Here is a 24,615-nt window from a genome sequence, read left to right as displayed (position 1 = left end):
AGGCTATCAAAGAGTGCAAACCACAGCTTCCCTTTATTGTGTGACATTAGCTCATAGCACACTGTAACCCTTAACAATCCTGTGGGTCCCCATAGTGCTCTGTCCCTTTTATGACTTCCTGATCGAAGGGTCGTTGTTTCCTCGTAGCAAAATTAAGTCAGCTTTACATGTTCATGTTACACCCGTGTTCATTTTGCTGTACTACCAGAAATAACACATATATTTTTACATCAAATTAGTCCCCCTACATGTAGGCATCAAACTACTGATGCTGATAAGGTGATCATAGACGGCTGGATCAATTAAAAGAGATTTGGGTATAAGGAAACTTCATATCACGCTAATTAGGCAACAAGCCAGTGTGCTCGATAAATGGAAATGTATTCCTCTCCATTCAGATTTTACTGTTTGTGCGCCCTTTGTCACCTCAAGGAGTTTTTGCAGAACACTAATTCTTCATCTAATTTTCCCCAACTCCCCAATGCTTTCACTCTCTGTGTCTCCCTGTCACCATCCCTCTCCATCTCTCTTCTCGCACTGATAGCTTGTCCCACAGAACCCCATCAGTTGTCAGTAATCAAGGAAATCACTCTCAAAGAGCTACAAATAGGTCACTTATCTGCAGTCTGGTCTGATCTGACGGCGACAGACAGCCAGTTAAGTCCCTCGCATCTGCCTCTCAGGGCTATTTTTAGTGTGATTAGAAGCCATTCTATCTGCAAGGAGCTACCAAAAGAAGAGGGAGAATTCAAGATAGCAGTAGACCGACGCAGAGAGAGAGGAAGCAAGCGGAGGACACAAATCCCAGCTTTATTCATTAGTATTCTATTCAAATGGCTCAATTGAGCAGTTGTCACTCATGGGATTCCCAGGACTCCAAGAAGCCGTGCTTGTTCATGTATTCAATTTATTGATATAAAGACTCTTCATTAAGAGACACCAGCAAGTATGACATGTGGTCTCAGGTGGCCTTGACGTGGAATTTTAAGCAGGCATAGAGGCAGAGGCCACACGACGAGCAGGAGAGCCGTTGTCTTCTCTGGGGGCTATTATACCAATGTGCCAACTAAACTCGGTCGGCTTTGAAGCTTTGCTGAAGAGACAGATTGTACATTAACACACACACACTCAACAACTCAGCCATTCACATGTCCACGTGCAGAGTCACAGAGGCGCAGCAGGTGAAAATTTCATAAGCATGTTTCCCACATGTCGGCCTTGTGAATTATTGAACTGAGCTGGTCCTTTTGATCCATGCACTGAAGCACACAGAGAATTTCTTACCTGTCAAACACTTCACTAAACACACGGAACACAGCTACAAACGATGATTATTGTTTCCTTGTCCCTGCAGCTCAAAGAAGTGGGACTTTTTTTTATTTTTTATTTGCCTCAGTTCATTTCCTCTGGCTTTGAACAACGAGCTCCCAACGTGTTTGTCTCCTCCACAGATAACAAAGAGGATTTCTCAGGCACATTCTCCTTTCCAAAATGCATGTTCTGCTCCACATGATCAAACTATTATCCAAGCAGATGACACAGATAATGAGGGCAAATGATCAAATTATGTTATTATTAACGTCATAATTGCATCCTGCTTTGATTGGCAGATAGTGATTCTTGTAAATGATAACTTGTAATTAGTTCAGTATCATCCTAACGTTAAAGCATTTACATATTGTATATGTTAAGCAGAAGAGCTTGAGTGCCGCAATTGATGGAGGTTATACAACACTGTACATCACCTGCAGGGTCCACAAATGGATCTTTTGTGAAGTGAGCTCAGGAAATGAGAATTGTGGCTGTGAAAGCTGCTGCAGAGTGCTGCACTGTGGGTGTGGGAGCACCACGTTGGAAATTAAGAGAGAGGGTATCATGTTCAAACAGAGAAATGTTTTATGCAGCAGCCCTGTCACCACTGAACGGATGAAGTAATTTCATTTTCATGCATGATCTGCAGCCCCACAGACCAGGGAAATTGCATAGGAGAGGAAGAAAAGGAGAAGAGAAAAAAGAGTCAAGCCCACCTTTTTTACATTTGACTTTGTGATTATTCCCCCTGACTAGTAACCATAGTGATGATTCCAAATTAGAAAAAAGGTGCCATGTTGTTCTCATAACCTGAGGCTGAAATCAGAGGATAGATGGCACATGTTTTAATTAACCTATTTTAACACATCTTTCTTTTAGCTCAGTGACAACTGGAAGGGATCCTGCTGAAACCGCTATTTTGATGGTTTTGTTTCATTCTTTTTTTTTTCAAATCATTTGTTGGTGCAGCTTTTATATTTCCCTGTATGACAATAAACCAAATATCTTTGAGGTTTAAACCATCAAAACTAAGAGTGTGACAGTTGGCAAAATGGTTGATTAATTAATTATGAAAATGCTTTAGCAGTGGCGATTATAACCCAAACACAGACTCACAAGCAGGATGCAGCCAAGTAAAGAAAAATGATCAAGCTTTATATAACAAAACTGAAACATGACAATGACAAACAAAGGGCGGATGTGGTAATTGGCTCACTGAATGCAGACACAAGAAAGAATATTGGACGAGAAGAAAAACAGAAAACCCATCATGAACCTAGGCCTGGGACGATAACAAATTTTGCTGGACGATATATTGTCCTACAAATTATTGCCAATAATCATAATATATCATAATAATGCACACCCTCACTGAGTGTTGACTTTCGGGACGAAGGCTCTGCATCTCGAGGGGCAGTTTTTTTCCCCAGCTGGGAAAATTAGGTCGGGTGGTTATGCTTTAAGTGGGCATGCAAGTTTGTTGTGTTGCCTTTTTTTGTTGCCACCACTTTTGAACAAATTTGGCATACTGGCTCATCCGTGTTGATGTGCTCACCTTGCTCGTTCGGTTTAAAGCCGAAATACTCCCACACAGGGCCATACGCAGGGCCCAAAAAACACTGAGGTCATGAGTCAGAACTGGGAATTTTTTTAATTCCGTTATATAAATCTGGCCATTTTCAGAAGTCTTAAGGAGCAAAAACAACATCATAATGACTTTTAGGCTTATTTGTTTTGTTTGTTATCAGAGAACATCACCCTCATCCTAAATGATTTGCAAATGAGTTACATTGTAAAATTGGGTAATGAATTTCATTAAGTCATGGATTAGGAATAAAAAGGAATGAACTGTCCTGGGACAGAGGGATAATATATACAAATGCTTCATATTTCCTTCAGTATTTAAAATAGATACCCAAGCACTATTACACTATATCATGTTGATGATAATGCCTAATCTGTTCACTCTTGTTAAGGAAAGCCAGCTTTTGAACACATTTATATTATAATCTTACACAATACTTAAATTATCATGCATTATACATCTGACTTTTAAAACGTATACAGTTCTGGCATAGTCTCTTCCTTTTATAGTACCTGCTCTCCCTCTATCTCTCTCTTCTCTGCTCCTCTTTTTGCTGCTTGCCCCAAAGATGAGCTTGGTTTGGCTCAGACTTTTCCTCCCTATCCTGTTTTCCCTTTAGTGAAGAATATAAACAGTCAAATACTGGACTGATAGAAATGAAAACAATATGCCATTTCAACATCATGTTTTCAGATGTGTCAGAAATCTTTAAAAAAAAAAATTTTATGGCGGTGCCGAGGTCAAAATTGAGCATTCTGAGGCTTTTTGAAGGACCATTATGTTGACTCATGAAGTAAGGTCAAGTTACCACAGAAAGTTATTTATGATTATTATTATTTTGAAAATTGACCGGATGTTTTATTTGGTTTCTGCACACTTCCTGTCCCCACGAGCTGCTCTGTTCTGCTTTGCTGATGTGACTGACTGACTCACTAACGGTAGCAGTAACAACATAAACGTCTGACTTGTGTGTGGTAGTTACCATAGCGACGGTGCATGTTGTTGATGACGCGCAGCACGTATACCCAAACTGAGCCACTGTTTTATTAAACAGTCACGCTACTCTTGGCTCTTCAAATATAAAATCACCACAATTTAAGCAAAAAAAAATTAAGAATACCGAGGACACGACCTCGGTGCCCTCAATGGTAGTTACAGCCTTTGCTTCCACACCGGGGCTGTGGCATTTGACTTTGCAATCATCTTTTTTCCTCGTGTTGCTCAACACGAGGCTCTCTTGCTGCACTCTGTGTGTGTAGCCAATGCTAGCAGCCCAGCATCCCCCCACAGAGACAAAGAGACTGGATGACTGACAGGAGGGTTCACTCCGTTCACTCTGCTATGGAACAAACACGCCCAGGTGCTGAGACCGAGCATAGAGTGAATACTCTTCATCCAGCCTGCTTGGAGGCGAGAGACGAGGAAAAGAAACACACATGCACATGGCAATATATCAAGGCCGGCAAAATTTATTGATTTATTGATTATCGGCCCAGGCCTACCAAGCCTAATATGGAAATAAGAATAACAAAGTCACACTTAAACGGAATAAAGTCTCACAGATTAACGGATGCTGTAACTAATTGTTAGTTGTCACCTACTCAGGCTGTTTATGAGCCCACTCATTATCCCTGTAAAATTTGGGGTCTTACAAGATATTGAAAACTGTAATCAGCACTTTGTACAGGTTTTTAGGCAGTTTAGATGTTTAGCTTCTTATCTCTAGCTTAAATAATTGTGCAGCATGACACCAACTACAAATGTATGTAGAAGAGGTTAAAAAAGAACAAATATGTGTTTTTTTTTTAAAAGACCTGCTCACGTCATAAATAACACGCTGAAAAGACCCTTTCATAGATTATTTCCTAAATATAACATGAAGTTACATCAACAGTTCTATAATGGCTCAGTATGTTTACATAGACATCGAGCCACGGTTATTGCTCAGTTTGGCCAGTTAATTGAACCAGTGTCCTTGTTCCAATGTACAAGCTCAAGAGGTGAATCGATTTATAAACAACAGTATATCCAACTCAGCTATGGTAGGAGGCAATATGGCTGCTTTCATTGTTAATATTTCTGGAGAGTTTTTCAGTTGACCTATTACATCATGGACAAACAATGTAGCTGCTGGCTCATTGATACCATGTCGATAGGTTAATTGTGCAGCTCTATGTTTTGTTTTGTTTTGTTTTTTCATATGAGATGAAACAGATGGAGTAATACACCTCCCAACTGCGCTTTCTCTCTCAAAAATAAATGAGGATATTGTTACAAATAACATTTTACATTTAATTTGTTCAATACTATTAAGTCTGCAGTGTTGAAATGAATTAGTCAGCTTTAATGGTTGGTAATACAGTGTATTGTCTGTTTCTGAGGGTGGTTATTTTGGATTTGGGTAATTAAACCAGTTTAAACAGTGTTAAAACAGGGGATTGCCTTACAACACAAAAAACAGTACCATGATTATTTAGGAATTAAATGAATAGATGACTTGAAGCTATTGAGACGCAAATTAGAAAACAAGCGATTTCACTGCTCACAACAGGTGAGGAGGGTGTATCGCAGTAAATCAAGGCATACATGGGTAGCTGGACCAACCTTTCTCCACTTCAGCTAGTAGCTGACCTTTGGGCCAACACTCAGCGACAAGAAAAATAACTTTACTAGGCCCAGTTAACATAATATATCAGCCCTTTAGCCTAACAAAATAAGTCTTATTATCTCAAGATAACAATATGAATTTATTAATGATCACAACAAAAGTCAAGAAAATGACATAAGTAACGTGTTATCACTACAAAGCGGGCTTGAGATAATGAGATAAATAACTTATATTCTCATATGACCTCTGGCCTCTCTCTTACAGCCTCCATAAATGGTGGTGATTTGTTTCCACAGGTTCCAGGGCTGTCCACGCCGATGACTCTGAAGCCAGACAGTAAAAAAATGCCCCATCGGTCATTTACACCAGTCGGACAGCCTCACTGTTGTTGTTTCAGTACTTGTCTCTCTGTATTTGCTATGTTTTATATTATCGGTTGTGAATTGTTTTTTTTTTGTTCACGGTGAAAATGGATGTGTGACGTTGAGGTAGTTTAAACAATCTGTTTCCGAGCAAAAGAAGCAAATAAACCCATTACACAAAATGTCAAACTGTTAAAAGGCTTTTCATGCCAACTTACTAATGGTAACACATTCATAGCCCCCAATGTAACTGAGGCTACATTAATGTTGTTGCACTGTTTGGTGAGTCCTTGAGGTCCAGCAAAAAATCAATCCCACAGGAAGAAATGCAAAAGTCCTATCCCACCTCATCTTCTTTAAGTCTGCCAAGCACTAAACAAAAAGTATTGATATTTCTATTGCTGGAGCAGAGGAGGCATTATTACTGAAACGTGTTCAAAGAAAAAGGTATCACTCCATTACACATCATATTGTTGATTTATTTGTCTTCTTCGTGCGGTTTTCAGTTTTTTATTTTTACCTCCAGACTCTGTGTTCAAAGTGTTGGCAAAAAGTTGAGCTTTCTGTGGAAAATTAATAATCAGTGTATCTATCTATCAAACATCCCACATACTCTGACTTTTTCCTCAAACTTCTGTTTTACTTCACAGTCTGCTTTTCACAAACTGTGCTCTGAACATTTTGTGCTTTTTCATGCAAGTGCAGGAAAAGCCTGAAAAGCTAAGACTAAACGACAGAGTTCCCTCCCTGTTGACCTTGTTTCTCTGGTTCTCCTCAGATCCGCTCAGATCAGGATAAGGATGTCGGTATCCGCTACAGCATCACGGGAGCAGGCGCCGATCAGCCCCCGAGCGGGATCTACAACATAGATCCCATCAGCGGCAACATGTTTGTCACCCAACCCCTGGACAGAGAGGAGAGAGCCTCGTTCCATGTAAGGAAAACCCGACCGCCTTGTCTGTCTCCGTTATCCCTGCGTCTCAAGTTAAGTCTGTCTCATTATTTTCCAATTATCCCTGCGGAGATGTGCCTCGACTTTCGTCTCACATCTACTTTTCGTTTTGTCACTAATGGCATCTGCCAGAGCACATTTAGAAGAGTTGCTCCTTTTTACCTTCACACCAGCCTCTCCAGAGTTGACTGATGTTGAAGCCAGCAATGAAACAAAGAATGCTTTCACAAAACATACTGCCACTTACGCTGCCATTTGCATTGAGGTTTAGCTGCACAGAGCAGCAAAGGACGGATAGTACAGAGAGAGAGAGAGGAAAAAAGAAGAACCAAGGTGGAGTGCCAGAAAGCTGTTGCCTTTGTTCTCACCATCAGAGCTAATGAGCAGATGCATCTTTAGATGTGTCCGCACAGATTTGTGTGTCTGCAAGATTGTGTACACTTGTATAAGGAGTGCAGATAAATAAGATAAATGTTTGTTTATATCTTCAGCAAGCTCAGGTGTTTTGCTTTCCTATCTCCTCTCACTCTCTGTAGATGCATTGAAGGCCCACTCATTACCTAATGCACTCTGAACAGCTGTGCTGATCAATGGGGCAGGCTGACAGCTGTACGGTTAGCCTGCATGTGGCCTATTGGGTTCTCTCCCACCACACACACACACACACACAAGAAGCTGGAGAGTGAATTCATGACTGGTTCTCTCCCTCTCTCTCTCTGGAAAGTCAGGTTAAACAGCTTTGTGGATCTATGAATTAAATATGCAGAACACATGAGACCAATGTTACTGCCAACCCATTGGTTCTTATATGCACAGCAGAGGTTTCAGTTCATGTCAGCCAAGACTAACACCTGCACTTTAGGTGAGCGCTGATGTCGGGCTCACTGCGCCCGCATGCCTGTCAGCGTGATAGATGGCTGCGCTGCTGATAGAGCTAATTTAACTGCATGCTCCTGTTTGTGGAGGAAGGGTATGATGAGGGAGAGTGTGCGTGTGGTGGGGGGGTACTTCTGTATCTGTTAGTTTGTTGTCTCTCCTGTTCTTATTGGGATCAATAAAGCCGACAGGTGATTGGTCCCTGAAAAGGACTGCCACTCTGTAAACAGTTCTCATTTGACACAGCAGCATGTTAGGTTGTGAGCACTTCAACCTGAGTGCACCTTCCTGTGATTTGATGTATGCTTTAGAGCAAGAGAATGAAGCCAGTTTTTGACCCAAGGGAAATGTAGTCCATGGCTTACTTTCTTCTAACTTGACAGGAAGTTTCCAGCTCTGCTGTGCACTCGTAGGCCAAACTTTGCTTGTTAGTTTTGGGTTCAGGAGAGAAAAGAGAGACAAGGTTTCTGTTTTTGACAGACTAGCACCAGGGAGAAGTGATCTGTGAGTGGAGAGGAGTGGGTATTACCATGACCTTCAGTTTTGTCAGACAGAGCTGTAGCAGGGCACAGGGAAATGTGAGCAAATATGAAGTGTAAATGAATGTATATACTTCAGGGCACAGGGAGGACTTTTGCTTATCAAGTACATGAGTTGGAGAGTTGGACTGAAAGCAAATGTACGATAGGCCAAATTTGCAACTGTGGGACACATTTTTTTTTATTGATTACATATGTTGATGACAAGCAAGTCCACAGTCATGATAACATCTCTTCAATGCTCACAATTGTTGTGTTTTCACAGGTTGTCTGAAGCATATTGTTCAGTGGAATGCCAACCTTTAAGAAAAGTTGCTCTTTTTTTTTCCTCGCTTGAGGTAGTTTCTGTCTTTTTCAAAAAAGAAGTGGTTCACATTTTGTGGACATTTTACTCATATGACTAGTTATATGAGCATTCAGCTGCCCAAAACAGAACATTCATAAAGTATCTTATTGAAATGAATACCTCAACACCAAGTTGACTGTTTTTTTTTTTTGGTTGTTCTGGTTTTGTTGCTTGTTAGAGACCACGGCTCTGTTCATTACAGCTTAATTATCGTCATAATTCTTCAGAAAGAAAGCTTTTCTTTTTTTTTTAATTTTAGCGACTATATGAAGTCAAGGCAACTGCTTTAGTTTGTTTCTTCTTCTTCAAGGTTTCTCATCCCTGTTTATTACAGCCATGACTAAATAGAAACACAGCATTAAGCCTGCTACAAATTTCCTCGATTTCCTTGAGAATTATGTGGTAAAATGTCTGTTTAACTAGTTGAGCGTTAACAGCAGCTTGTTTGTCATTAGTTTTGCAGGTACACTATTTGGCCTATAAGTTCCAGTGTGTAAGATTTAGCAGGATATATTGGAAGAGTTGCAGTAATCATATTCATCATTTTTAGGCACAACAGAGTTCAAATGATCTAAAGATATTGTTTCAGGGTACCTGATAATGTTAAGTTCTGTAATATTTTGATAAACTGCAGCTCCTAAATGTAGTAATGTGTCTTCACTGGTGCCTGGCTCGTAGCCTTGCTGCTAACTTGCTCTCACTACTTGGATCAACAGACTGATGGCCGGAGTGAGTGTCATAACTTTACTCTAAGCTGGTCTTTATTTCTACTTCTTAAACTCTGAACATGGGATGTGTCGTGGTTAGCACCGTTGCTTTAGAGCAAGAGGGTTCCTGGTTCGAATCCCAGCTGGGGCCTTTCTGTGTGGAGTTTGCATGTTCTTCCCATGTATGTGTGGGTTCTCTCCGGGTACTCCGGCTTCCTCCCACAGGTTAATTGGTGACTCTAAATTGTCCCTAGGAGTGAGTGTGAGCGTGGATCGTTGTTAGTCTCTGTGTGGCCCTGTTCTGGACTGGCAACCTGTCCAGAATGTACCCTGCCTCTTGCCCAATGACAGCTGGGATTGGCTCCCCATGACGCTGAGTCATGGGGAGAAGATGGGTGGAAACTCAGAACATGGCTAACAACATTCAGAAAACTGTTATCTTGAACCTGACACCATCTCAAAACTTCATAGCCTTCAAGGAATCTCCTCACCGCTGTCAGCTGTGTCCCTCTGCTCTCATTAGGGTAGAATCTCTCAGAAACATGAATTGGTTATTTATCAGAATTTATTCTGATCCCCGGGTGTCCAGGTTAATGTGCAGCCAACCCCATTCAGCTTAAAAAGTTGTAAAATTAAAAAATTAGGGGGGAAAAACACAGACAAGGGCAGAAGAGGAGAGTAATCAGAAGAACAACAACATTGATGCTTGTTTTATTCTAGAGTCACAGTTGTCCACAACTCTTGCTTTATTGAAAGACTCCAAGGAACTATGGACCAGTTAAATCTGCATGCATGGAATTATTCAGAATAGCTGACCCGAAGTGTTGTATGAATAAAACTGTGTGTGTTTCGCACAAAAAAAAAAGCTTTATCGTGATTAGCATGTTTCGAATTTGCAATTTATGCTACTAAATGTCCCTACATCCTACACATTGGAGGTCTGCTGGAAAAGTCAGGGGATCATCAGTTATTACAACTGTCATTAGCTCAATTTTGTGCCATTCCATACAGTAGTTTTTAAGATATTCACTGAAAAAGGGAAAAAACTGACTACTGAAAAAAAAACAGTGGAATTACAGCTAAAAGAAACTGGGGACCATCACAGTCTGTACATTTTACTCTGCGGGAACATTCGATCCTTTACATGAAGAGATAAATCTTTTGCAGAAGTATGTTTGGAAAATGTCCATGATTTGGTGTATATGGAGATAGTATGGGTAGGTAGCATGGTAAGCAGCAATGGCAATAAAGTTTTATCACAGAAAGGGAAAAAATTAATCTAATGAAGGAGATCATTGCAAACTCATTAAGAACTACGCAGTAAAGCAATATATTGGCGATATGAACAAATGGGGCAAGGACAAATAGTATTTCTCCACTGTGGTTGGTCCATTCATACTAAATCTCACCCTGGAGAACACTGATGCTGCTTTGCATGTATATATTTGCAGCCTGGGCAACACACCCTCCTCCAGGCCCTTTCTCACATTTCGAGTTCTGCCGCCGTGCACACAAACACGCATAAACAAATTCTCAGGAAGAGGCACAGGAAAGCTTCACAGAAAAGTGCATATGTAGATGTGTACTCATATAGAAATAGAGAACATGCACAAACGTGCACTGGCAGGGATGACAAAACATACAAAAGGACGAGCTTTAAGACACATACAAAAATGCATCAATATCACATGTTCACACACACGCCCATGCACTGAAGCAGTCGCACATCCTCAGCGTGCGGTGTTCACAGCTGAGAAAACAGATTGGGCTTGTTTGTTTGTTGGGTCTTTTCTCCCTGTTTGTTTGCTCTGCTCCAGCCAATGGAAAACTAGCATCTTGAGGATCATTAAGAGGCTAAAGAGGGCTCTTCATCAGCTGTGTGTGCCTTCCCAGCATGCATCTTTGTGTTTTTTAGCGTGTGTGTTAATATGTACAAACATGTGTCTGAGTTGGTGTTTGAATGCCTGTGCGGAACACAAGCGGCTGCTGGTTTGGGGGTGGTTTGAAATATCCTTGAAAGGCAGGCACAAAAGCCAAAATGATTAGTTTTGTGTTGGTGATGGCAGGTGCTGCCATTCACAGTCTTTATGTCACCCTACAATACATCACGGCCTCCTGTAAACAGGTTGACAGGCAGATCCTCCTCGAGTGTGTGCAGACAAAATATTTGGCTGCCAGCATGTCTGTTCAGGCCAGAATAGGAGCTCTCCTCCATTTACCAAGCCAAGTTGAGATTGAATAACATTTCTGCCGAGGATATGAATTTTAGGCAATTGAATGAGAGTAATATAAGTCACAGTGAACAGAGACGGCTTGGTTCCAGGGCTATTGCAAAGCTTTGCGTAGTTCTAGATATCATTAGTCGGTATTGGTGGAGAGACGAGGGTGTGCAGCAGCAGCGGTGGAGATTAAGACATCCCACTGTAGATGATGATTGCTTTTGTCAGTCCCCCCTGTTCAAGCCCCCACTCCCCCACACTGCCGCTTTGTATTTTCATCTCTCATTTACTTTCACAAGACTCAGTCACTCTCTCCTCTCCTTTCCATTGCGTGCGCTTTTTTTCTGCTCCACTGCCCCCCCCCCCCCTTGCTTTCTCTGTTCCCACACTCTGCATTGTCAAGAAACAGCTCATCAGACGGAGACATCCATCCAAATGGTTGGCTTTGTCAAAACAAACCGAGACATTCTCCCTGAACAAAAAAAGAAGCCACAGCTTGAACAGAAACACCTCTCTGATGTTTTCAGGCCTCTGGCTGTGCTAACAACAAAATAGGTGTTGTTTTGTGTGTCTGGAACATTTCACTATTTTGCCCCTCTCTGTGCTTATGCAGTCCATGCCAAGATGCCAACAGGATGCTCATGCCCTATTGGCAGGCAAGAACCCGGGTGCTTGCCAGTTAAATGAAGTTGCCAATTAACGAAGTCAAGGTTGTGTTGTGTGCTGAGTTTGTTCCAGTCCACAGAGTATGCAGAACCTTGTATCAATCAAGCCAGCAGCTTGTTGTCATAGTTTGTTGGGCTACATCTGGAGTATTCATTGTTTCTGAATGCTAATGACACTTTCTCTTTATTCTCTCTTATTTTTGTGTATTCACAGCTGCGCGCTCATGCAGTGGACATGAATGGGAACCAGGTGGAGAATCCGATAGATCTCTACATCTATGTGATCGACATGAATGACAACAGACCTGAGTTTCAGAACCAAGTTTACAACGGCTCAGTGGCTGAAGGCTCCAAGCCAGGTAAGGGTGTCAGGCACTCTGCATGGTAACACACCTTTAATTGCAGGTTGGTTTTGGAGTTCTGCACAGTGTTATCAAGTATCCCAGATGAAGCAAATGTTTACATGTTGCTCTCTGAGCGAGTTTGTTTATTTCAAGCTAGCAAGCTGTAAAGAAGTTTTGTTTTTTTTAAGTTGTAAGGGAGTTGAGGGAGAGATTTTAACAAAGACATGTGGAAATGAGTTGTGCGTGGAGAGATGGATGGGCATGACGGTGCAATCAAATAGATCAAACAGAACTACAGGGGCGGCTGTAGCTCAGGAGGAAGAGCAGTCGCTATCCATCAGGGTATGAATGTGTATGAATTATTAGAAAGCATGTAGTTATGTGTGTCTTAAGACGTGCTAACACTACATGCCACAAGTGGGAGTGTAGTGTTAGAAGCGCTTTGAGTGGTCAGTTTGACTAGAAAAGCGCTATACAAGTACAAGACCATTTACCATTCCACTTATGGTTTCTTGATGCCAACATGGCCAACAATTGAAGGTGCACTATAAGAAACAGCGGTCTAAAGACCATAAATTAATTGTGACAGCCACAGCAAACTCAATACACGACATGCAGAAACCACATAGTCACATGATCCCAGACACATTAGCAAACCAGCAGAATAGCTCCAGACCTCAACCTGATTGAAATGCTTTGGTGGGACCTTAAGTAAGCTGTTAACAAATGCCTGCAAACTTCAATGAACTGAAGCAAAACTGTAAAGTGAGCCTAAAGAGCCCCCACAGCTGTGTGAGACATTCATATCGTCATGCATAAAGCATTATTTCAAGTTATAGCTGCCAAAGGGGGTTCAATAAGTCATTGAATCGTGGAGTGTACTCTTCACTGTACTTTTCACACTGCTTCTGCATTTTTGTTTTAGTTTTTGTTAAATACATAAACACATTGTGTTATCTGTGGTTAAATGTGGTGCTTTAGGACTATAAGCCCCAACCAGGGTCAACTCAATAGACCGGTGGATGTTATTACTCAATTAGTCCAAATTGTTTAACCCAAAGTGCGCAACATTCCTGTACTTTTTATTTTTATAAAGGTGAGAGAGAAGGAACATCTTTAATTTATCTGTATGACAGAATCAGAAGCAACAATCCCTATTTTTTGATGCAGTGTTGATACTTCCGTGCCGGTCTTTTTTCAGAGTTACCTAGCGTACGGTACAAGCTCAACTGAAGAGCGTCCGCTGTGAGTTCAGGCGCTCTGAGCAGGAGCTGCTGTTGCCTTTTGTTAGAGACTAAAGACTTAGTGTTCTCAGACTGCACTTTGTGTTCAGCTCTAATTATTTGAGTCTTAGTTAAAACAATATAATCCATTTAAATGCCAGCCTGTAATCATTTCATGTATGTAACCATTTAGTGGCACTTTTTGAATATATGCACAGGAAATCATCACTTTCAGAAGCACTTTTGTGGTTCCAAGCTGTTCCCTTTTGAATATGACTAATGCAGTAATCCAAATGAAGCCAACTTCAGACTGATTTATGAGTTGCCAGAATTTTTTAATTAATTAGTTACATTAGTAGATACTGTGAATTGCAAGAAGAAAAGTGCTTTAAGTTGCTTTAATGGACGACCTCTTGTTACTTACAGACCCTGGTCACATTTACCTGTTAGTTTAACCAATTAAATGATAGCACACCAGTCCTCGGAAAACCCCATGTAAAGATTTCAATAGCTTCAAAGAGGGCCAAGTTTATGAGAGATCTGTGTTACTGTTTCTTGGCTGGATGCTTCATTATCAGATTCTTCAGAGCATGGAGAGATGCAGGCCTTCCCTCAGAGTCGGGGAGCAGAGTTGCGGTCAGTGCGAGGCCGGAGACAAGAGCAGAATGTTCAAGTAGTTCTCACGTCTCGACAGGAAGAACTCAGTTCTAACAATCAGAGCCTGAGGACTCGTGTTTGTCTTCGCAGCGATCAGATATTGCTGCAAAGTTTAATCTCTGGGGGATTTGTAAACAATAAATGAAAGCATGTTGTGCGCGTTTGTACGTGTGTGTATGGGCGAGCGAGTATGTGATTGAGTGTGTGTTTGCATGTGTGAACGCCGGTTACTCCTCAGTGGAGCGTGGGTCTATATACAGAGCTCCTAATTAGCGAGGGCAACCAGACATTCCAAAAGCTACTTTCTTTGTTTGTTTTTTTTTTCAATCTGAGACTCTCGGCGTGGTTTAAAATGAGAGCAGGCACGACAAAAGTGTTCGAAATTCAGTTTTGTACGGAGCAGAATGAAATCTGTGGTTCCAATTAACAAACACATTACTCTGTGTACAGGATAAATGTTCTACTCTTCATTTAGCAATCCCTGCCAAGTAACACTTGTTTTGGAGCACATGTTGTGAGGTGCTGTGAGCGTGGTGTCAATAATAAAAAATATTGGCCTCTGAACTGCTGAATTTTGATCAGGAAAATAGACTTTGTGTCTGCCTAATTGCCTTTTTAGTCGTAGAAAACATGACCAGTTGTGATTCATTTTTAGTAGACTTTCAAGGAGACACAGTTTTTGGGCCATTAAAGCCTTTAATGTATCCACTGCTAGTTAAATCTTTTACTCACTATTAATGGACCCAGTTTAGACCTCAAGTTATGTTGGTTCTTATGCCCAACGGCACTGATTCCAGCCCTGCAGTTAAAGAACACAGCCAAATGTAAGATAGACACTGAAGCTGAGTTGCATTATTAATATCAATTCTGGCTGTGACTATAGTCTTTCATGTATCTTTCTTTAATGACCAGAGTCTTCGCTACTTTAAATGATAAAAACAAAGGCAACAGCAGAAACACTAACTGTCGATAAAATAACTTGTTGAATAAGATAAAGGAAATCTGAGACTCTTTGAGGCACGAATAACATTATTGTGCATTACAGCCAGTAGACTTTTCACTCCCTCTCTTTATTAGTCCTCACACATACTGACTGAGTTGACATATCCAATAAAAGACTTTTATGATATCAGATTTAATTGCAATTATTGTGACCAACAGCATTCACAATAACAATGATATCATTGTATCAACAGCAAACTTGGGAAAAAATATATATGTTATGTTGTTATCAACTAATTTACCTTTGTTTACCATTATAGCTCCATTTCTTTTGGTTATTTGTTTTCACTAAAAATAGGATATGAGGAACTATGAACGAGGGTATTGAATATGTCGAGGGTATTATCAGAGCCACTATATTGTAACACCTTTAATTCACTATTTTCTGTACATCTCTGAGCTTCTTATTATATTGTATTTATATTTCTTTATTAAATGCTGTGATATTTTCAGTGAGCAGCAAAAGCTCCACAGTATCTCTGCTGAGCTTTACAGATCTTCTTTGAACAGCCTGTATTTGCATGTGGCTTAAAAGACCATGAAATCTCACAGGTCTTACCTCAGGTGATGCGCTTAGTTTCCATCCTGGCAACAATTTGAGCAGTGAAACCCATCACCGTGTTGCAGCTGACAGATGCTGCTCGGGGCCGCGATGCTGCTGGACACAATTATCTCCCAGTGCCACAGCACAGCAGGTTGAATCGGTGATAAAACATTATATTATCAATTCACGTTGTCACCTAATTAATGGAGCGCAAACATTTTTAATGAGTTTGTATGAAAGTTTGTAATGATGAGGAATTTGCTAACTTTGTTGGCTGGAACATTCATGAAACTTGTCTTTAAAATCTTGCTTAACCTAATAAGCAACATCAAATGACTGAAAATGTTTGATCTCAGTTGCCTGCTGACTGAGACAGTTAAGAAAAACTATTATTTCCTCGACTTGTACAGACATAGTGGCAGAAATCTCAGTAGAAGCTCTGGCAGAAAACAGGTATAAGTTTATTTTTGGTTTGACGTAGCTTTCTCTTTTTTCTCACTTCATCTCTCTGTGACTCACTGCCCTCACCTGAGTCTTTACTCGAGAACACCTTAGCTGCGCTTCTGTTATTCTGTATATATTATCCTTGTTGCTTGTTCTTTTATATGTTAAAATGTTAACCTTTGACAAATGTGTGGAACAGCAACAAAACTATGTCGTATCTAATAAAAATCCACGCGCCACTCTGTTTTTTTCTAAATGCCAGACCCCCCGCATGCTAAGCCTTACTTTCAGTATTTAAAAGACCCAACTATCAAAGGTTCTCTGAAGCATCACAACTCATTCTCATATCTATTGCTGTGAGAATGCCATCAAAGAAGAAGACTTACAGGGAACCACCCTTATCAACATCACCAGATGTTAGGCAGGTACAGATCCGATCAAACCAACACCCAGGACCAGTTTGAAACCGCTCCATTTGTCCTTTTCTGCCAACAGGCCCAAGCTCAGCAACAAATAAACCTGTGGCTAAAGGGATTAATTTTTGTTTTGAATCCAAAGCAGCACATCTCAATCAGTTGTTGTTAACGAGGAATAGATTAAATTCAATTCAATCTGGAACTAAGAGGATTATCCTGATATAACTTGCTAAGAAAGAAGACTGTCTGCACACAGGTGGTGGTCACCCGGTGCTCACAAGTTACAAGCTCAGGCAACATACAGGCCTATATACTGAAAAACTGAAAAAGTACTCCGGAAATACCCCTCACCGAAAATCATCTGACACCGGTGAAATTCTTCAAGACAGTGCAATGGGACAGTTCTTCCACGGTGTGAAGTGGCCTCAGATAAAGATTTGTCGAGTTGGTCTCTTGTGTTCTGAGCCCGCGCGGTGTTCTCAGAACATCAATGCTGGGATGTTCTGTCAGTGTCCCTTCCTTCCCCTTCTCTCCAAATCTGACATCAAGTTGTTCCCTTTTATGGACCATCTTCCCCAAAAGGGCTCTGTGAAGTAAGAGTGCAGGATCAAAACCAGCAGCTGAGTGCCTTCTCTTACAGTCGATTTACCCTCCCAAGGGAGGGGGGGCAGAGGAAGTGCTTTTCTGCCTCTCTTCCAACAGTTGTGGAGAGATTTAACAAACATTTTATCTCATCCGGGCTCGGAGCGGAGGGGGTAATTAAGGACTGGTAGAGGAGCAGCGAGATGGAAGTGATGGAAGTAAATAAAAGAGTTTCAAGGCGTTTTACACTGTGGTCTTAACAGACTGTTAGCTTGTGATGTAGTGTCACTCCAGAGAGCCCATCAATATTTAGTGCACTGCCATCCCATTATAAAGGGTTGTTATTTTGTGCCACTACTTTACCAGTTTGTTTCATAGAGGAAAGCTATTTGAAACAGGTAGTCAAGTTTCCATTTAGTCAGTTTTATGATATTGTTTGTTTTTTCCATTGGCAAGCTGTTGAAATATCATTAGACGTTAACTTGTTTATCAAATTAAGCAATGATTACATCTCACTGGAATCCCAGGAAACAATTGGTTTCCAGGGGTTTTCATGACAGTATCCATAACACTCCTCTGCAAAAAAAACATGGAATTGTCCCGGGTAATTCCGTGACATTGTACTGCTCGAGGTATGGCCGTCAGTTTTCAGCTGCTTTTCTGACAAGTCACGTTTTCCTGCCAGTTGTGATGACAGCTAGCTGTAAATAGCATGATGCCCCTGAGCCTTGAACAGATTCAAGGTATCATGTTGACTGTTTTTTTTCCATTCCGTTTTGAACCAGCCTCCTGTCAGGAGATGGATCATCCAGTCTGACAGCACTTTGTTGAGATTCAGGTGGTATGCACATCAACAAGCCTCTGCTACCTGCGGTTACCCATAACTTTGTTTGGTTTTTTTTCTATGTGGACCTATAGAAATGTTTGTGTATTTTACCATAATTCCAGATACAGGAAAGTTGAAGACAAAGCTATACGGAGCCATAACATACATTTCCTACCCTGACATTACATTAGATTTCATTTTTAATTTTTCATGCTGGGTAGTCTAAAGAATTAGTAAGATACATCAGTTCAATAAGGAGAGATCAAATGAAAGGTTGCCACAAATTTACTGATGTACAAGGATTAGAAAATGTTTTTGCACAAATGATAAGAATAAAGATTGGCAGTTAGACTCGGATGCTGCATCAAGGTGGCATGATGGATCATTGGACAGGCTTGGAGTCTAGACACTGCTGGTGGGCTTCTATTGAGGCTGTTGGACAACTGGAAAAGTTGGAGTTGAGGAGTACAGATTGTCTTTCAGGAGAATAACAGCAAGAGTGAGATTTAAAAGGAATGGAAAAGAGATTGATTGGCTGAGTGAGAAAGGACGCAGGAAGACCATTGGAGCACAGCAGTGACCTCATAACTAATGTGTCAGATTCCACAGCATGGGAAAGAAGGAAGTGGCAGGGAAGCAGTTGAAAAGCCCAAGTTGCAAGAAACTGTAAACCACATGGACCAGATCTCCCTTACTGAACTTTTGCCAAAGCTTTATTAAAGTTTATGTGTGACAGAAGTAGTGAGGGAGCGCCTGACTTTTTGTCAGAGCAGCTGAAGCTCAAAAATTGCTGGATCCCACTTCTCCCACATCTGCTCTGTTATGCTAATATTACATAGAGTCTTTTCAAGAGAACCTGCATGCAGTGTTTTTCAAACTTCATATCCAGCAGTTGGTAAAGAAGGTTTTCAGACATTTGAGTACAAACCAATATAAATATGATGACGTCATCCTGCTCTGCCCACAATGTCAAAAATAGACGTTGCACAAAAGTATTGATAGGTTGAGTAGCTCTCACCGTGACAGGTTAACTGATGTGTAAAATCAGTGAAGTGCTCCTTTAGCGAACCAGCTAATGCATCTGCTAATGTTGATAGATGATTCAACCAGGACAAATCTGGACCTATTCAAGGCTTGGAAATACTCCAACTGCCATTTACCTACCATTGTCGGCGCAGAAAATGGTTATGCTCTTTACTGCAGCTGCATGGACAAGCAGACATGGCTAAAGTGCTGTGACTGGAGGAATAGGATGCCAAAATGATGCCTTTGATCAGGCCTTTGCACCAGTTTCACAATTCATTTGTTTGTCTCTGAAAGGTTAAATTGGTTAGACTCTATCCCTGTCTTCACAGCAAACTCTACATCATTAGAAGTTTTTGCATAAAGACCCAATGTCCGCTATCTATCACTTCCAACAAGATTTGTCAGGATTAAACTATCCCCCTTACCTTTCTTATCTCTCAACCCTCTGCTTCTCCTTTTTGCTATCTTTAATACTGTGGCTGCTCCTTTCCTCTGAGAGGCAGCCTCCATATCTCCCCTCCACCAATAAGAAACAGTATCCTCTTATCCCCTCCATCCCATGCCCTCAATCACTGCCTTCCCCTTACAATTTGGCTTTTTGTGGTCTTTATGAACTCCCTCCTCGCTATTCTCATCTGCACTTTCTTTTTCTTCTCTGTCTCTGTAGTGTCAGTCTATGTTTATCTTCCTGTTCTTTCTGTCTCTATCCATCTTCCTCTTTTTTCTCCATCATCTCTCTAATTAGGAGTTAGATGTTGACTCCGGCTGATTAATGTTTAGGCAGTAGATAGACCTCACCGATCTCCTGTTACGTGACCAAAATGTCCCTCAATGTACGCTTCTGCCACCAAATTTTCAGGTCCAGCGATTTTGGCAGAAAAGCAATTAGGATTTGGAATTAGTGTTCAAATTAAATTGGAATTAAGCAGGCTCAGTTTAACCCTTACAGGCATAGCCTTCCCTCTTTGGACCTGAAAGCAGCCCATTGTCATATCCCTGAATCCTCTACATTGAAATGAAAGGTAGCAGCACCAACATGTGGTTCGCGACATCCTGCCCCCCCTCACCCACAGGACTGGAAAAGTATATTATATATTGACACTGCCCTGTGCGCTGTAATTGTTTTTCTTTTTCCTGTCTTTTCTCTGACTCTCTTCTTTTCCTTGCTGGTCAAAGTGACAAATCCTGCTTTGAAACTTAATGAAGTTTGAAATAGAATTTGAGGCTACAATTATCCTGTCCATGCAGGCTGTCACTGGAATGATGGTGCCATCGAAACCCAATTATAGGAATAGAGACACATGTAACTGCTCAGACCCACAGGGGATCACCAAATCTGCAATCAATCCAGCAGCTCCTCAACTTCAGTTGAATCATTAACATTTCTGATTTGGACAGTTATGAATGAAAAATGTGACTTAGGTTATTTTTATTATTATTTTTTAGTTTTTTAATTGCTTTATGGTACCCACCACCACGGTCATAACAACTGATGTAACCTTAGCACTTTTGCATCAGTTGCTAAGTTACTGAGTTCCATAAATGTTATCAAAATAATAATTTCATGTTTAATTCCAGCATATGGGAATAGACGCTATATGCACTGCCCTTTCTAACTCTTTCTGTTTTTCTTTTTACACTTAAGCTTCTGTCCTTTCTTTTCTTTTTAACCTACTTCTCACCGGACTTTCTTCCCATTCCAGCATGTTTGTGCTTCAGCCGTCTCTTCTCTCCAGTGTTTCCCTCCTGCAAGCTGACAGTCCTTTTCCTCTCAGCAGCTCAGCCTGTAAATGGCTGCCTGATGGAAAGTGACATTTTCACAGAAACCCTGCGAGAGAGGCGAGGTGATCTCTCCTCTTTCCAGCACAAAGTGCTCCTAATTGCCTGGTCGCATTTGTGAGCCCAGCTGACAAACTCGAGCAAATCAATAATTCCGCACTGAGACACAGGGCCTATCCCCCTGCTACATGTTGAGATGACATAAACAAGCACATGCATACAAATTCACAAATGTGCCTGGAAAGAAATGTCCACATACATATATTCTGTTCCCACACACACACTTGTAAACACTCCCCTGTTTCACCGCCTATGTGTTGTCTGCCTTAAATGACAGTGTTTATGTGTGATTCTAAGACAAATGGGGAGAGAGTATCAAAGCATTAAGAGGAGCCAAGACACCACTGAAGGCTGAAATAATGGATGGTGGAAATGGCAGAAAACCCTGCGCTGCTCATTACTAAACGGCCTCTGCAGAGGTGGAGCCAAACAAATAGAAATATATAGAAGAAAAATCAGCAGTTCTTTAAAAATGAGCTTATTCAACAGACTTTGTTTTTGTACGCTGCCCTTTAATCGCTTTCACTCTAAAACTTGTGAAATAGAGAATCACAGCTATTTGTAAAGTCTGATTGACTTTTTTCAAGTTTATGAATTAGTTTGTTGTCGTCTTTGTTCTTTTTGATCCCACCTACAAATTATTTAATAGTAAAGAGCTCACTAAAACCTTTATTTTGGTGTGTTTTTCTAATGTATGGGTGCAGAGTGTTGAGAAGTGTCTTGCTTTTTTTTTTCACTTTGCTTTTGTCCCGGCTTGACCTCTTCCAGTGCCTGCATTGCAGATTTTTCTGCTGTAGCTCACTCAGTGTATTGCTAGCTAACTCATCTTTCTCTCCTTAGGCTCATCTGTGATGCAGGTGACAGCCACGGACTCGGACGACTCCACCACAGCTAACGGCATGGTGCGCTACCGCATCCTCTCGCAGACACCCCACAGTCCCATCCCCAACATGTTCACCATCAACAGCGAAACTGGAGACATAGTTACAGTAGCAGCTGGCCTGGACAGAGAGGTCAGTGTTCTGTTTCTCCTCGTTTCATCACCCCGCAGCCCATTTGTTCTCACCCAATCATAAGATAAAGCTTTTGATAAGGTTGATAATAGATAATAACAATTCATACTTGTAACATATCATGTTTTGATATAAACATGTTAAAAAAACTTCCCTTCTTACACCCCTGTTTTACTTTACAGTGTTCATTGTTTCTGAATTCACAAGTGTACCAAATTACCCAATAAAAAGCCTCACCTGCAAAATCAAAAACTCCCCATCCAGAAATCTCACTCTAATCCCTGAATCTAAGTACTGAAAAACCAAGTACAAAAGTCAGTCATTTTCTTGCATTTGTATGTGCAAGTTAAAAGGACTAGGGAATATTTAATGTTTTGTTCAGTGCGGAGTGCAGAGCCAAGATAATGGCCACGTAAATCCAGCGCATCTTAGCTGGGGAGGTCGAAAGAGGGTTCCTTTCATTGCCCTCCTTTGTCTCATCCACATCTTTTGTAGTCGTTTGCCAACCCACACACCACCACCACCACAGCCCTGCTCCATCTTCCATCTTATCTTGCTAATGAGGGAGGTCACACAGGGTCAACTTTTGTTTATACCAAGCTGTGTTAGTGGTAACTGTGGGCAGCAGTGTTCATCTTGCAGCGTGTCTCTCCCACATATGTACACAGACCTATTCCTTTCTGTCTGTGGTACACGATAACGGAGAGCACACCTGGCAAAATCAGAAGCCATTCAAATTCATGTGCCGTCATGATGAGGATATTCTCATCCTCGTAACGTAGTTGGCTGATTTTACAGCAGACATAAATGCACCACTCGGTGTGTCTCATAATGTTTATATTCTGAAGTCCCATTGGCTCTTTTTGACTCTAAACCTTGCCAAGCAACACTTTGGAAATTTAAACAGATTTACAAACTACAGAGCGATTGTATTTAGGGAATGATTACTCCAAAGATCTCTCGAACAAAACCAGATTTTAACTGAAGAGACAATACAGTACATCAACGCTCCTTCCTTATTCAAATTTTGTATGGAGCTGGCATGCCATAATAGCATGGCATATTTGTGAGACAATATAAATGAGTCGAGTGAATGCGGGCCAAGACTGTGTCCCTGTTTCCAGCTTGGCTCAGGCAGCCGCAGTAGCAGCTGATGTGAGTGAGGAGAAGCTCATTAATCTGGACACATCAAGCCAGGCACAGTCCCACCTGCCTGTGATCCTCCCACTAAAACTGGGACACACCTGGGAGTTCACCCACCTGCTGTCAAGGTCATCTACACAAACAAGCACGTGTCCACACTCCCGCACACACATGCGCGTATGTTCTAACGTAGAAGGATAAGATCTCAGGTGTCACCATGAACTGGTTCAGCCAAAGTAGTGCATGTTATGCAAAGACACGGCGTCCATACTGATTGTGGTGGCAGTGAATACTCTGAAAAACTTGTATAGCACATGTATGTATGATCTGTCTCCTCTGCCATATCATTCCCATCACATCACACACTTCAGCTAATCCTTCTGCCATGCCGGGGTCTAATTAGAATATTCATGGACTAATTAAGGGGTGAAACAGGTTCTCTTGTGTTGAGAAGAGCAGGGGGTACATGGAGGTCGGCCTAATATCACTTACCTCTGACACTACTGAATGCCAATTATTTTCCATCACTCCCCACCCATAACCTGCTTACCTCTGACCTCACATGCTTTCACATGCTCTAGCCCATAGGCTAACAAGCTAACCAACGTACGTGTGGTCGCTGAATTTTAAGCATATCATGAATATCTCTTAGCAGCGCAGGAGGGGGCTGAATTAAAATTAGAGTCCGCATAGCTGCAGGTATTAAGTTTTGACGGTTTTCTAGACATTTATTAGTATACATGTTGTATACAAAATAGGATTTGTATGTCAGTCTGCTATTGCAGAGACACGTTTCAAATGAAGTACAGCTCTGATGTAGCAGGTAGCAGAGTGCCACAGCTGGCCTGGACACTCTCCCTTCGCGCCCCTTCTCCACGCCAGCAGTTTCATTGGCAGGCAGAGCTGTTGTCTTTCATTACCCCAGGCTGTCTCAGTCTCCCATGAGCCCCAGATTGGAACTGTCTGGTGTGGCATGGTGTGGTGTTGCCCAGCACCACACTGTCCCCCCAGGCTGATTCCAGCTCTGCGCTGGACACTCTCGCCGTCGATTAGGACATCGCATGAACCGCCTCAAGGACATGAGTGCCCACAGCCTGGCTCTATTAGGATGTGCCGAGCTCGACCAGGGATACAGGCTGAGAACCTGCATTCTAAATGGGCCTGGAGCTTTATTGTCTCAGTGATGCTGAGTTATGTCAATTTGCCTTCTTTCACCGGAGATCCAGAGGGTAGACAGCAAAACCATGTGAGGATTGTAAGCTAGTTGCTGAATGAGGAGTATTGATGCATGTAGGTGGATGTTGACTGCTTGCAGCCAACATTTAATGAAGAGAAGATTCACTCAATATCCTCAAGAAAATTGACTAAATTTTATTATTTAAACTT

The 24,615-nt window shown here is 41.4% G+C and overlaps 2 protein-coding genes across 3 annotated transcripts in view; both read left to right on the top strand.

Annotated features, from left to right (window-relative positions):
- arpc4l (actin related protein 2/3 complex, subunit 4, like) overlaps positions 1–24,615 on the top strand; it is a 238,842-nt gene that overhangs the window by 84,718 nt on the left and 129,509 nt on the right. The gene's annotated exons all lie outside the window — the stretch shown is intronic.
- cdh4 (cadherin 4, type 1, R-cadherin (retinal)) overlaps positions 1–24,615 on the top strand; it is a 205,596-nt gene that overhangs the window by 157,012 nt on the left and 23,969 nt on the right. For both annotated transcript variants that reach the window (XM_072382724.1, XM_072382723.1), the window contains exons 6-8: positions 6,645–6,800; positions 12,385–12,529; positions 21,914–22,086. In XM_072382724.1, coding sequence (XP_072238825.1) covers positions 6,645–6,800; positions 12,385–12,529; positions 21,914–22,086 — 474 coding nt within the window. The remainder of the gene's footprint in view (positions 1–6,644; positions 6,801–12,384; positions 12,530–21,913; positions 22,087–24,615) is intronic.

This window comes from Leuresthes tenuis, unplaced genomic scaffold (assembly GCF_036924035.1).
Source record: "Leuresthes tenuis unplaced genomic scaffold, fLeuTen1.0.hap1 SCAF_3, whole genome shotgun sequence".
NCBI classification, from domain to species: Eukaryota; Metazoa; Chordata; class Actinopteri; order Atheriniformes; family Atherinopsidae; genus Leuresthes; species Leuresthes tenuis.
This window is presented reverse-complemented; position numbering and strand designations above follow the sequence as displayed.